At 39.5% G+C, this 14,919-nt stretch overlaps 1 protein-coding gene across 1 annotated transcript in view; it reads left to right on the forward strand.

Moving 5' to 3' along the window:
• The window catches only part of LOC126235000 (uncharacterized), a 67,469-nt gene extending 52,863 nt beyond the window's left edge, over window positions 1-14,606 (forward strand). Inside the window, exon 2 of the mRNA XM_049943738.1 lies at window positions 12,213-14,606. Within this exon, the coding sequence (XP_049799695.1) occupies window positions 12,213-12,850 (638 nt within the window). The 3' untranslated portion in view covers window positions 12,851-14,606. The remainder of the gene's footprint in view (window positions 1-12,212) is intronic.
• The last annotated feature ends 313 nt before the right edge of the window (window positions 14,607-14,919 follow it).

Here is a 14,919-nt window from a genome sequence, read left to right on the forward strand (position 1 = left end):
TGTAGTAAACATTGCTAGCCAGACATCGATGACCTATGCTCTCTATCATTCGATACTTGGCTAGGGAATTATTTTTTGGGACCAAAGTGCAGTCAGTGAAGTTGAAACATCAAGAGAAAGTAGTCAGAATAATATTAACATCTTGGGTTGTCGGGTGTTCTGCCGGATATCAGCGTCGTACTTGCACTTACAGAATAATATTGTCCAAACAGCAAAAACAAACGCGTAAAGCATTGTTTAAGAAAACGTGTATTGCCCTTCCCCTACCAATACATACAATGTAAACCTACCAAATTTTACAAACGTAAACTTCATTAAACTGGACAGGAAGTCAGATTCGCACCACCATCACGCTAGATCAAAACTCATTACGGTTGGTTCTCCACTCAAAAATGGTTTATTCCTTAGAACAGAGGATTTTTCTGTTGTTGGAATTCCACCGCCTAGAACACAGTGTTGTTGCAACAAGACGAAGTTTTCAAAGGAGGTTTAATGTAACCAAAGGACCGAAAAGCGATACAATAAAGGATCTGTTTGAAAAATTTCAACGGACTGGGAACGTGATGGATGAACGTGCTGGAAAGGTAGGGCGACCGCGTACGGCAACCACAGAGGGCAACGCGCAGCTAGTGCAGCAGGTGATCCAACAGCAGCCTCGGGTTTCCGTTCGCCGTGTTGCAGCTGCGGTCCAAATGACGCCTACGTCCACGTATCGTCTCATGCGCCAGAGTTTACACCTCTATCCATACAAAATTCAAACGCGGCAACCCCTCAACGCCGCTACCATTGCTGCACGAGAGACATTCGCGAACGATATAGTGCACAGGATTGATGACGGCGATATGCATGTGGGCAGCATTTGGTTTACTGACGAAGCTTATTTTTACCTGGACGGCTTCGTCAATAAACAGAACTGGCGCATATGGGGAACCGAAAAGCCCCATGTTGCAGTCCCATCGTCCCTGCATCCTCAAAAAGTACTGGTCTGAGCTGCCATTTCTTCCAAAGGAATCATTGGCCCATTTTTCAGATACGAAACGATTACTGCATCACGCTATCTGGATATTCTTCGTGAATTTGTGGCGGTACAAACTGCCTTAGACGACACTGCGAACACCTCGTGGTTTATGCAAGATGGTGCCTGGCCACATCGCACGGCCGACGTCTTTAATTCCCTGAATGAATATTTCGATGATCGTGTGATTGCTTTGGGCTATCCGAAACATACAGGAGGCGGCGTGGATTGGCCTCCCTATTCGCCAGACATGAACCCCTGTGACTTCTTTCTGTGGGGACACTTGAAAGACCAGGTGTACCGCCAGAATCCAGAAACAATTGAACAGCTGAAGCAGTACATCTCATCTGCATGTGAAGCCATTCCGCCAGACACGTTGTCAAAGGTTTCGGGTAATTTCATTCATAGACTACGCCATATTATTGCTACGCATGGTGGATATGTGGAAAATATCGTACTATAGAGTTTCCCAGACCGCAGCGCCATCTGTTGTTGAAAATTGTAACTACTGTAATTTCGAAAGTTTGTCTGCCTGAAAATGTACTGTTGTCCCAAGCATATTGCAACAAACGGTGTATTTCTATCGCTGCTCGTTTAGTTTTTATTGCCGTTTCAAATATACCGGTCATTTTTGAAACACCCTGTACTAATCAATACAAACTGAAGACACCTTCATAGTCTCCTCAAATAATTATACACGGGGATCGACTAAAAATTTCCGGCATATCATCAAAGTTCACATTGTAAGCCGCTATAATGATAATAAATGCGACGTAAGGAAGAGATTTAAAAGACAAAACAAAAGGGATACATATATTTAACGAACTGGATTATTTTCATGGGGCGGGGGGCGGGGGAAGTTAGCGGAGGTAGCACACCCATCACATAACGGAAGTCGAGGAAGGACAGACGGAGACAGTGTGTATTACCATATTTAATAAAGGTCTGAACAGTAACAATTACGTATACGTATCACAAGGCAAGTAAACAGTACGAAATAGTGTGAAATACAACAAAACGACATAGCAGACAACAATGGCAACCTCACATATTACCATCAGATGTCAGCTATTACTCCTGAAGGATCCCACACACGAGTGACGGATCGCAGCGATCCGTCACAAACGATATCGCTGCAATCGCTCGCTCGCTTCGACCCCGCCACACACGAGCGATATGCCTAGCAATTGCAGTTTCAACCATTATTACGAGCGTCACTCTGTCGATAAGTTCTCCTATTGAAAATGAAATGCAATATTTTAGTAACAGCGGTAACTGATCCCCGTACACACAAGAATGCTTGCAAAAAATAAATTAAAAAAAGAGGGATTGTAATTTATTAAACTTGTTCTGAAATGCATTTCTTAGGAACTGTGGGATACGTCACAGAAATATTGCATTTTTCACTGACGCCAAGTGGATTGTGCACATCTTTCTAATGTGCTAACACAATCTGTTTTTCATCTATTAGTCCTCAATTCCTTTTGCACTTATTAGCCTTATAGTTTAACTGCAACATTTACACTTTTTTTAAAAAATCTCGATGTGGCTATAGAAACGTCGAAAGCAACACTGTTCATTACCATAACTTTTGTTACGTTCGTGGGAGATTTAAATTATGCGAAACAGCAAGGGCCTTTTTGAGTAAACCAATATAACAGATCTGCCCTAAACATTTGAATTAAAACGTCACCGTAATATTACGGTACGGTACGTCATTCTGTTTACAAGTTAAAAACTTCAATAATGTGTGTCGTTGTTTCAAAAATAACTCAAAATCATCAGATGGAGTGCATTGTATCGTGACTACTGCTATTCAGTTCTAATTCTACAGCACAGGTTTCAAAATGCTGATCACTGCAAAATTGGAGAGGGTACTTTGAATTGCTGCTTAATAAAAACGACAACTCCAGTTTTAACTTCAGTTCTCCGATGGTTCATGGTCCCTGAATAATTATAAATTCTAACGTGAAGTTCTTACTCAACATGGGCAAAGTGAAACGAAACAAAACTGAAAAACCATGCTTAATAACTAAACAAACAAGTGGCCGCCAGGTGGCCATTGTGCCCGCATCGCATAAGTTCATCCGATTTCCTGAGGTTTCTATGCGATCAGCGACTGATTGCTGCGATTTGCCCACAGACGTGCGGTGTGCGAAACTGTTATGTCCATGCGACAGATAGCTCGTACGTGCAACTAAACACAAAAGATTTCTGGCTGAAGTCTCTGACTTCTGTCGATTCAGTAGAGGAAATGGTGGACCCCCCGTTTGTTTTTCAATAAAATATTGTACACTAATACAATAATAGTATCTTAATTGATATAGTTATACTCTACTGACAGTTAACTAAGACGTTATATTGATTAAATTCCTCAAAATGTCAGAATATATTTATTATTATTTTGTTTCCCAAAGATGACAGATATGACTGCGAACAAGATGTGCAGTTAATATGGCCCCCATGGTGTTTGTAATATGGACCCCCAGTATATTATAAGGATTTTTTGCTGCAAGAAAAACGAAGAATTGCTTTTTAATTAAAATACGTATTTATTTTGAAATATAAAACCATAAAAGTACAAAGTAGCACAGTACTTGTGACAGAAGTCACAAACATAGTCCTCTTTCTCCACCCCCGCACATTCGTTGTGAACCCATAAAGAGCACATTAGGCATTGCACCCATAATTAGCCACGAACATCATCTGAAAATTTCTTGTCACAGAATAGGCAAAGAGCATCATCTTTCTCTGGCTGGAGTTCACCAACCGGAAGGTCACATGGAGAATCACCAGAACCAGTTGAGAGCCCCATGACGTCATCATCAATGCAATATGAGTCATCACTGACCATTTCTTCTTGCTTAATCAACGCTTTCTTTAACTGTTGACTAATCTTAATAGCGCTTCTTCCACGACCATATGCACCACGCCCACTACGAGTTTTGGTTTGGGTTCCAGAACAAGATGGCTATGATATATCATAAGTCAAGTTCCTTTTGATAGCTGTTAATTTCCCTCGTCCGCGTCCATGGCCACGAAGATTAGCTGCAGGGTTTTTCTCTTACATGTAAGCTTCTAATTCGTTTTTATATGGCGATCCTGTCGCAAGACTAGCAACACACGGTTTTCACCCACGAGACGATGTTTTCATCTTCTCAGGTATGGGATGGATATACCTTGGAGACACACCAAACGCAATTTTAATAGGCTAAAATTCAAATGGCTCTGAGCACTATGGGACTTAACATCTGAGGTCATCAATCCCCTAGAACTTAGAACTACTTAAAGCTAACTAACCTAAGGACATCACACACATCCATGCCCCAGGCAGGATTCGAACCTGCGACCGTAGCGGTCACGCGGTTCCAGACTGTAGCGCCTAGAACCGCTCGGCCACTCCGGTCGGCTTAATAGGCTCATGGACATAAATTTCGATAGCATCAAGGTCCTCTTCAGTCTGAATTTCTTTTCGGGTTCCTGTTGTTTTAGTTGGTCTGCATGCGCTGGAATTGGGGCTTCTTCCCCAGCGATGAATTCATCATCTTGAAACATATTTCTTTCTAAGGGATAAATTCCTGTAACCCTAAACCCATTTACTGCATTAATGCCGGTTGTACACCGGAGGTCCGAAGTGGCCGAGCGGTTCTAGGCGCTTCAATCTGGAACCGCGCGACCGCTACGGTCGCAGGTTCGAATCCTGCTTCGGGCATGGATGTGTGTGATGTCCTTAGGTTAGTTAGGTTTAAAGTAGTTCTAAGTTCTAGGGGACTGATGACCTCATATGTTAAGTCCCATAGTGCTCAGAGACATTTGAACCATTTTTACACCGGAGATAGGCCTTGCCAAAGAGAGACCTATATCATAGGGTGCAACAGGTTTTGCTTTCATGGAGCATCTGCCGACGAATATTCTCGCTGCAGTGAGTCTTAAGTGCAGACATAAAAGTACGATCCAGGGGTTGCAGTTCGTGTGTTGTGTGTGAAGGCAGTGACAGAATGGTGAAGTTTTTTCTTGCCACATCAATCACATCAGTATTCCTTAGATGGGAGCAGTGACCATCAAGGATGAGTAGAATAGCGAAGTCTCTGTTGGATTTGTTTTTTCAACAAAATGTTTCAAACAGGCTCTGAATAGGTTTGCTTGAACCCAACCAGATGGGTGGGCTCTCCCAATTGACCCTGGAGGAGCACCTTTCATAAGAACGTCTGCAATATTCGTTCTCGGGAATATGAACATCGAGGAAACATAAGAACCTCCCGCACTCATATGACCGTTACTAGAGACCCACGCTCTGCAGCAGTCAGAGAACAAATTTGGCGTTTTCCTCTGCTTGCAATTACTTGCGGTATCTTAGTCTGAACTACACCAAGGACTGTTTCATCGACGTTCCCTACACGATCTTCTGGATATTTATGTTTCTGGTATTCAGCTTGTAGCAAGTCGTAGAATGAGTTAACTCTCTCACGGGTACAGCCTTTTGCTCGAGCATACGACATTCCAGTTAGCTTTCTAATTGAAAACTTATCTTGATGACGTCGAAGAAAATGGTCAAGCCAAGCCCTTCCAGCAATTTCATTTCTAAAGTTTGTTGCAATTCCATTCCTAACTGCAGGTTGGTAGGCCATTTTCCGAACATCCATAGGAGTAAAACCATAGAATTTGGCCTCCATTTACTGTAAGTAATCCACTAGTTCACTTTCGAGGGCCGATAGCAGAGCTGGTTTTCTTCCAAGCTTTTTAGTTTCAACGTTTGCCATCTGTGAGGTGTTAGCCTCATACATATACCAAGGCCTCGGGAGTAGCCATCAGTCCATTAGAACTACTGACAGTCTTGGGAGAGCCAGTCCTGGCAAAACTCTGCCATCTGGTGAGCAAGATGTATGAGACAGGCGAAATACCCACAGACTTCAAAAAGAATACAGTAATTCCAATCCCAAAGAAAGCAGGTGTTGACAGATGTGAAAATTACCCAACTACCAGTTTAATAAGTCACGGCTGCAAAACACTAACGTGAATTCTTTACAAACGAATGGAAAAACTGGTAGAAGCCGACCTCGGGGAAGATCAGTTTGGATTCCGTAGAAATATTGGAACACGTGAGGCAATACTGACCTTACGACTTATCTCAGAAGCCCAGATTAAGAAAAAGCAAACCTACGTTTATAGCATTTTTTTTAGATTTGGAAAAAGCTTTTGACAATGTTGACTGGAATACTCTCATTCAAATTCTGAAGGTGGCAGGGGTAAAATACAGGGAGCGAAAGGCTATTTACAATTTGTACAGAAACCAGATGGCAGTTATAAGAGTCGAGGGGCACGAAAGGGAAGTAGTGGTTGGGAAGGGAGTGAGACAGGGTTGTAGCCTCTCCTCAATGTTATTCAATCTGTATATTGAGCAAGCAGTAAAGGAAACAAAAGAAAAATTTGGAGTAGGTATTAAAATCCATGGAGAAGAAATAAAAACTTTGAGGTTCGCCGATGACATTGTAATTCTATCAGAGACAGCAGAGGACTTGGAAGAGCAATTAAACGGAATGGACAGTGTCTTGAAAGGAGGGTATAAAATGAACATCAACAAAATCAAAACGAAGATAATGGAATGTAGTCGAATTAAATCGGGTGATGCTGAGGGAATTAGATTATGAAATGAGACACTTAAACTAGTAAAGAAGTTCTGCTATTTGGGGAGCAAAATAACTGATGATGGTCGAAGTAGAGACGATATAAAATGTAGACAGGCTATGGCAAGGAAAGCGTTTCTGAAGAAGAGAAATTTGTTAACATCGAGTATAGATTTAACTGTCTGGAAGTCGTTTCTGAAAGTATTTGTATGGAGTGTAGCCACGTATAGAAGTGAAACATGGACGATAAATAGTTTGGACAGCAAGAGAAGTTACTCAAATTAAACAGAAGTCTATAATAAAACCATGGATTACACAAGGAATAAAGCTTTCCTGTAAGACAAAAAGGAAAATGTATCTGTCGACCAAGAATAGCTCCAATGCTGATGATTTAGCTAAATACAAGGAATACAGCAAAATATTAAAAATAGTAATTCACACATCTAAACAAATGCACTACGTGAAGAAGATAGCAATGTCAGGGAACAAAATAAAAACAATATGGGATATAGTGAAAGAGGAGACTGGTAGAACCAGAAAGGAACAGGAGCAAGTAGCACTAAGGGTAGATGACACATTAGTAACCGATGGTCATAGTGTGGCAAATCTATTTACCAAGTACTTTATATCCGTTACTGATAGAATGGGATTGTCAGGATCAGTAAATAATGCCTTTGAATATCTGAAACTAGCCTTTACAAATAGCTTCGGGTACATGAATATGTCACTCACTTCACCAAAAGAAATAACTTCCATAATAAAATCTTTAAAAACAAAGCATTCTAGTGGTTACGATGAAATATCAACAAAGTTAATTAAGGCATGTTCTTGTGAGTTTAGTACAATTCTAATTTACGTGTGTAACCAGTCAGTTATAACTGGGACATTTCCTGACTGGCCAAAATATTCAGATGTTAAGCCTCTTTTCAAGAAAGGGGATAAAGAGATACCATCAAACTACAGACCGATTTCAATTTTGCCAGCATTCTGACCACAAATAACATATTATCAAGAACACAGTTTGGATTTCTGAAGGATTCTGATATAGAGAAGGCTATTTACACCTACAGTGAAAATGTACTTATTCATTAAATAACAAGTTACAAGGAGCAGGTATTTTCTGTGATTTGTCAAAGGCATTCGAATGTGTGAACCACAACATCCTTTTAAATAAATTAGAATTCTATGGTGTAATGGGCAATGCTACAAAATGGTTCAAGTCATACCTCGCTAACAGGAAACAAACGGTGTCAGTGCAAGGGAATAGTGAATTAAGTCATCAGTCATCATCAGAATGGGAAGAAATTACATGTGGTGTCCCACAAGGATCCATCTTAGGGCCATTGCTTTTTCTTGTGTACATTAATGATCTCTCATAAAGTATGAAGAAGAGCAGATGGAAGAGGTTGACAGTCTTAAATTCCTGGGATTACAACTTGATAATAAATACAGTTGGGAGGAGCACACCACAGAACTGCAGAAACGCCTTAACAAATCTGTATTTGCAATTCGAGTGTTAGCAGACAAAGGCGACATGAAAAAGCTTGTATACTTTGCCTACTTTCATTCCATAATGTCATATGGTATAATATTTTGGGGTAACTCTTCAAGTCAAACAGATGTTTTCAGAGTCCAAAAGCGTGTAATATGTATTATTTGTGGAGTAAATTCACGTATGTCCCGTAGAAACCTCTTCAAAGAACTGGGTATACTAACTACTGCCTCTCAGTATATTTACTCCTTAATGAAATTTGTCCTAAATAATATATCTCTTTTTCCAACAAACAGCTCAGTTCATACATACAATACCAGGAACAAAAATGATCTGCACAAGGACTTAAAAGCACTTACTGGGGTCCACTACTCAGGAACACTCATCTTCAATAATTTTCCAGCAAACATAAAAAATTTAGTTACAAATAAAGATCAGTTTAAAAGGAGCCTGAAAGACTTACTAGTGACCAACTCCTTCTACTCCCCTGACGAATTTTTTAATAGAAACAAATGATGTATTGTATATATTTATACTATTAGTTTTGTTATTTCAGCTTAAAAAAAATTGACACATTCCACATCCACAAGGATCTCCTCAGCACAGATCTATGGAACGAAAAACTAATCTAATCTAATCTAAAAGCTTTCGAAATGTGGTGCTACAGAAGAATGCTGAAGATTAGATGGGTATATCACTTAACTAATGAGGAGGTATTGAATAGAATTGGGGAGAAGAGAAGATTGTGGCACAACTTGACTAGAAGAAGGGCCGGTTGGTAGGACATGTTCAGAGGCATCAAGGGATCACCAATTTAGTATTGGAGGGCAGCATGGAGGGTAAAAATCGTAGAGGGAGACCAAGAGATAAATACACTAAGCAAATTCAGAAGGATGTAGGCAGCAGTATATACTGGGAGATGAAGCAGCTTGCACAGGATAGAGTAGCATGGAGAGTTGCATCAAACCAGTCTCAGGACTGAAAACCACAACAACAACAACAAATACAACAACATATACCAGCGCAGAGTTGTTTTTGGGACAGCAAAATGTTTCAATGCTTTTTTAACTCCCACCATTTTGCCTACGACAGTAGACACTGCCTCTCGCATTTTGTTTTTATCCCACACCTGCATTTTAGGGATTGGTTTAGGTGCCAGATTAGCTCGGGTCCTCATTACAAACACCAATGGGGGCCATATTACAGTCACCTACACTTTGTAAACTCGTGTAAACAACTTAAAAACGAAATAATACCACACCTTTTCATCTATTTGAAACTGTTGCCAATACTTTCTAGGTTGTATGCATGGTGCTTACATCTAAGTATTAACCAATAATTGTATGTTAATAAAGTTAAATTCACATACCTCTCAAAGTTTTGAACAGGGGCTTGAAAAATATAACCTCACTAACATTCAACCACTGTCCTGACCTGCTCCCAACGCTCCTACAGGTCAGTGAGGATACTAGTAGACTAGTTCCAGCTATCACCACTAGAGTTCAGCTAAATGTTTATTAAGGGGGGCCATATTTGTTGTTGGGGCCATATTACCACCACTTCCTCTACTAATGACAGTGTCACTGTGACCACAGCCGAAGCTGATGGTCGTTAGTTGACGCACTGTACATATTTTGCTTACTACAGAAGATATTATAGTATCGGAGATAGCCTTTTACAATAACAGGTGCCCATATTTCTTAACATTGCTACAGCATAAATATCAGTTTACACAAAAGTAAATTATAGCTACTGCTACAACTATGGCTGCTACTGCTTTTAAGCCCTGTTTGACAGCAAGTGTTGGAAGTACCTGACGCAGATATGGGTTCTTTCCAACGGCTACAGTATGCAGAAAGTATTAGTCAAATACTGTCATTCATACTTGTGCATATACTCAAAAGTTTCGTAGGAAGGGAATGTGTTAGGCCTACATGGTAACACTCCACATGTCTTATATTGGATTTATAAAGTACTTTAGTGTAATACTGGCAATGGCCCCAACACGGTCTGACATTTTAAATGGTGCACCCAATAAATGATAATGCCCCCCCCCTCTTAAAAACTTCACTAAACATAAAAGTTACAGCAGACGAAGTGTCGTGCAAGCGTATGATTTTTCTGGGAGCCGCTAAATCCACATCAACGAATGTTTGTGCGGCCAAAAAACGTAGTTTTCAAGGAATATTTTTTTTCTGGTGCTGATAATAAACAATAATACTAAATTTAACTTACCAATTATTTAGTATGGCTTTTTTGCGATCCGAGGGACGTTATTGTTAATCGTTACACGAAAACATTTGAATACTGCACAGATCATATCACTGCGACCAGAGGTTTTTTTAAATGTCTTTTTGTCTGCCCGTGTGTTGCCATTGAACTGCTTTACATAAACCCAAATTGGAAATTTAACGTGCCTGGTTCACTGAATCGAGAAAGGTCCACCGTCAGTACCCCAGAAAATGTAAATTTGATCCTGGATCTTATTTTTCTATTGAATACTTGTGGGCTTGTAGTTCTCAGTACCATGGGATCATCGTCCTTTCAATTTTATCGGATGTTGCCATTGCAGAACATACTGTGCACATACGGTACAGTTTTTTTTAATAAAATTTGGAAGTTTTAGAAAGAATTTGTGAAACAGTTTTCATGCTTCATTTAAACTGTCATCTTTTTCCGTCCTTTGTTTCATTGGAGAGTATCGTCACTATGAATTAGGTTAATTATTTTTAACACACAGGTTAGCCAGTAGTGATAATGCACCCTGCCGAGCTAGCAGTTCATTTCGTTCATGCCAAATTTGCAGCGGGATGCTTCAACTGTTTGCATTTTTTTTACAAAATTTGCCTTCTAAAGGACACAAAAACGTGGTAAGGATAAAATACTAGGGAAATTCAATTAGTCTACAAAGAAGAGTGCTTGCAGCAAATCACTCTTGCGACTCGCCATAGGTTACTGCTTAAGTTTGTTGATCCCGTGCCAGATAAGAATAAGATGGGATATTGAACGTATGCAGAGAAGGTCTCCCCGAGTTTTCACAAGTTTGTTCAACCCATGGGAGAAAGTCACAGAGACGCTGAAGAAACTGAACTGGCTGACATGTTAAGGCAGACGCAAATTATCCCGAGAAAGCCTACTTACAAAGTTTCAACAACCAGCCTTAAATGATCGTTCTAAGACTATACTACAACCCTATATGTCTCTCTCCCATGAGATCATGAGGACAAGATTAGATTAATTACATTCCACACAAAAGCATTTAAACAGTCATTCTTCCTATGCTCCATACATGAATGGAGTGGGAAGCAGCCCTCATGACTGGTACTGTGGGAAGTACTGTCTGCCGTTCACTTCACAGTGTTTTTCAGGGTATGGATGTAGAACACGATTCAAAGCAGAGTAGGAAATGTACATACGGTAAATGGAATAGGCCTGCAGTCAGACTGCGTCAAGTTCCTTAGGGCAATATGGTCGTTGCTGTATAATAAGTCCTTACCATCAATGGCCAACTTGATGTGGAATCTGTGGTTACAAAATTTTACCATGAACTATGAACAATAGCAGAATGAACATATAATCACCTGCCACTTTCTGTCCTATTTGACCTACCTCTATTCTGTCAATCACCCCTTATCATAATTTGCCCGGTATATAATCTCTCGAGGTTAATTGACAAACTATGTGGTCTCTTTCTCGTATGACCAACTCACATCCCAGTTTCAAACATAAATGCAGTTTGCTACGCACAGATAATGCTGTGTCTCCGATTTTCATGTGGTAGGTCTTGTTCAGCACTGCTATGCTAACTACATACTCAATTTTCAAATGATTTGTCTTTGTGACTTTTTGTTAAATTATGAAATTAATTTATTGTGCATGACTTTTTGATCTAATTTCGTTAAGGAGAAGTAAAGATTAACATATGTAACATCTACTATAAATAAAGGAGGCATTCACGACATTTGACATGTAATTTCATGATATTCAACATGACTGACAGATACTAAATTAACTATGTCTTTGCATCTTTCCTGCAGCAGTCACACACTCATTATGCTGAGCTATGTCTTAACTGTTGTAGGGCTGCCGCCAACACCAGTTCGACGCCAGGTATTGCCACCAGTTCCTGGGTACATCCCGGTGTACATCCAGCATGGTGATGTTGCTCCAGAGGACACAGTTGAGCTGGCTGACCTCTTCCGTGTTGCTGGTGACAACTTGCCACCTGCTGATGTAGTGTCTGATGCACTATTTGGTGCTCCCACTTTTCTATCGCCTAACACCAGCAATGGCAGCACAGAAGCAGGATCCACCTCTGCAAGTGAAAACACGAATAGCCAGTCAGCAAGTACAGTACCAGCTGCTGTAGAAGATGCCAAACAGCCATCTTCTGAGGACAAACCAAGTAAACAAGAACCAGCCAACAGTGAACATGGGACACCCATTGCAGCGATAAATGGATCGGCCCAGAGTGAAGCAGATAATGCAGTCGGTGATCCTGCAGGGGAAGATAATTCAGAAGTGCATGAGATCATTAATCTCGAACCATTCCCTGACAAGGTTGAGATAGGAGCAGATAAACTAATAGAGATGCTTGATGCTTCCAAGTTGGATGCTGAGGAGAGCCAGAGCAACAATGCAGAGCAGACCTCGCCTGCATTTGAGGGATCAACAGATGCTGAAATGCCCACTACTGAAGCGACAATGTCTGCCAAATGAATTATTCCTTTAATTTTTCATGGGTGCAAAGTCATAATTGAAGACTTTAACACTGAAACCATGGTTTCAAAACTTATGTCAATATTACTGCATCTCGACTAGGACTCATAAGAGCAGGAACTTTCACAAAGTCACAAACCAAACAATTGGTAGAGGTCCCACACAAGTAACAGATATATCCAACATATTTTTTATGTCTCTATAATATGCAAGAAAATATCTATCAGATGTAGGCACTGTGACTGAAATTCATAACTGGCCTGAATCTTTTGATATATTTTTGCTACACAATGTCTCAAATCCTTTTTTGGCTCTGATTTTCCTCATTTAATTGTCTGTTGACTGAGAATTCACTGCCGTGACAGAGCAGTTGTAAATGGTGGAGTGAGTCAAACATACTTTGTCAAAGGTTTTTTTGCTAACGTTAGCCAGAGTATGAAGGGAAAATTGTGTCTGAACAACTAGAACAGAATTTCAAGCTAACATTGATACTATAGAAATCCACTTCTTAATCACCACATCAATTTATTTGGTAAATGCATAATTCCAGAGAAACATACATAACAAAAATGGCTCTAAGCACTAAGGGACTTAACATCTGAGGACATCAGTCCCAATATACATAACCATATTATTAATTAAAGTGGTTTATGGCTGCTTTCTTTTGCAATAAGAAGAGCAACGACATGTTTTAAGCCTTATGTGCCTGGACAGGATAACGTGGCATTAAGAGACCCTGTCAGAAATGGAATATTGCCAATCAAAGTGCCTTTGTGCCAACTCCATTGACTACACTTAAAAAGGAAGTGATGGTGACTACATAAATAGATTCTTTGTCAAGCACATCATGTATTTATTTGATTTTAACATTTAAATGCTAAAGAAGAGCATCACCCAATGATGAATTTAATTCTTATTGATTCAGCAGTAAGTTTCTTAGTGAATTTATTATTTCTTATTTTTGGAGACATTTGAGTAGTTTTGCAGATTATATAGGAAAGTAATTTGCTCAGATCAGGAGATGAACTGTGGTTCCTTTAGTATTGTGTCTGTCAGCCCCAATAAACAATATAACGCTGTATTCATTCATATGAGTATTTTAGATGACTGCATTTAGCCCATGACGGCATTGTTGACAATTTCTTCATTATGGACTCTTTAGACATCACAAAAACACATTTGTACCTTCAAAACATTATGTATAAGACAACATAAGTAAACTGATGTATGTTTAAATTCAGACGAAAATCTGTAATAAGCTCACTGCAGGCAAAATGTAATATATCAAGGAAAAAATGTTTCTTATAAAAATCTGCAATTAATAACTGAGCTGAATGGATCCATTCTGCAAGAGTCGGAGACAGAAAAACAATTGGTTTCCTCCTTGATACTGATGAATACAATATTCTGATCCATTGACAAAATGTTACAGCACTTCCTGCTCACATGGTATTGCGTAGTTCAATGGATGCGAATTTGTTTAATGTAATGTACTCAAATTTTAGGACTGAGAATAGTCCCAAGGTATATTTAAAGAAAATATAAAATCCATTATAGATTTATTTTAAAAAGAATAAAATACTAATTCCTTCTGAGCAGTCTTCCTCCTTTCATTCAATGAATGTAGGCATGTACTGTAAGCTATGAAGAAATGACAAATTATGTGCCTAATCCTTGCCATTTATGTTGATTTTTCACATAGTAATCCAAGCCAAATACATTGCAAGTAGTTGGTTGATGTATATTTATTTATTTATGATTAATAAAAGGTAATTTATTTGTGTCATGATTTTATTCTCCTGCCCTTATCCTAGTCCATAACCTGCCAATGGCATATGCCAAATGGAAGAAGTAATCTGCGTGAGTACAATTCTTTTTTTACTATAACAGCCATTGTAGTTTTGCAAATTAATCACATGAAACTAGAAAAGTTTGAGTAAAATGTGCAAGAAGGTGTAGTGAATCAGAAAAATACGCAAGTACAGTGTAGCAGCTGTTACCAGAAGCTTTGTAAACAACATGATTTATAGTAATTGACTTATAGTATATCAGTCTATTTAGGGGAAGGC

This window comes from Schistocerca nitens, chromosome 1, assembly GCF_023898315.1.
Source record: "Schistocerca nitens isolate TAMUIC-IGC-003100 chromosome 1, iqSchNite1.1, whole genome shotgun sequence".
NCBI classification, from domain to species: Eukaryota; Metazoa; Arthropoda; class Insecta; order Orthoptera; family Acrididae; genus Schistocerca; species Schistocerca nitens.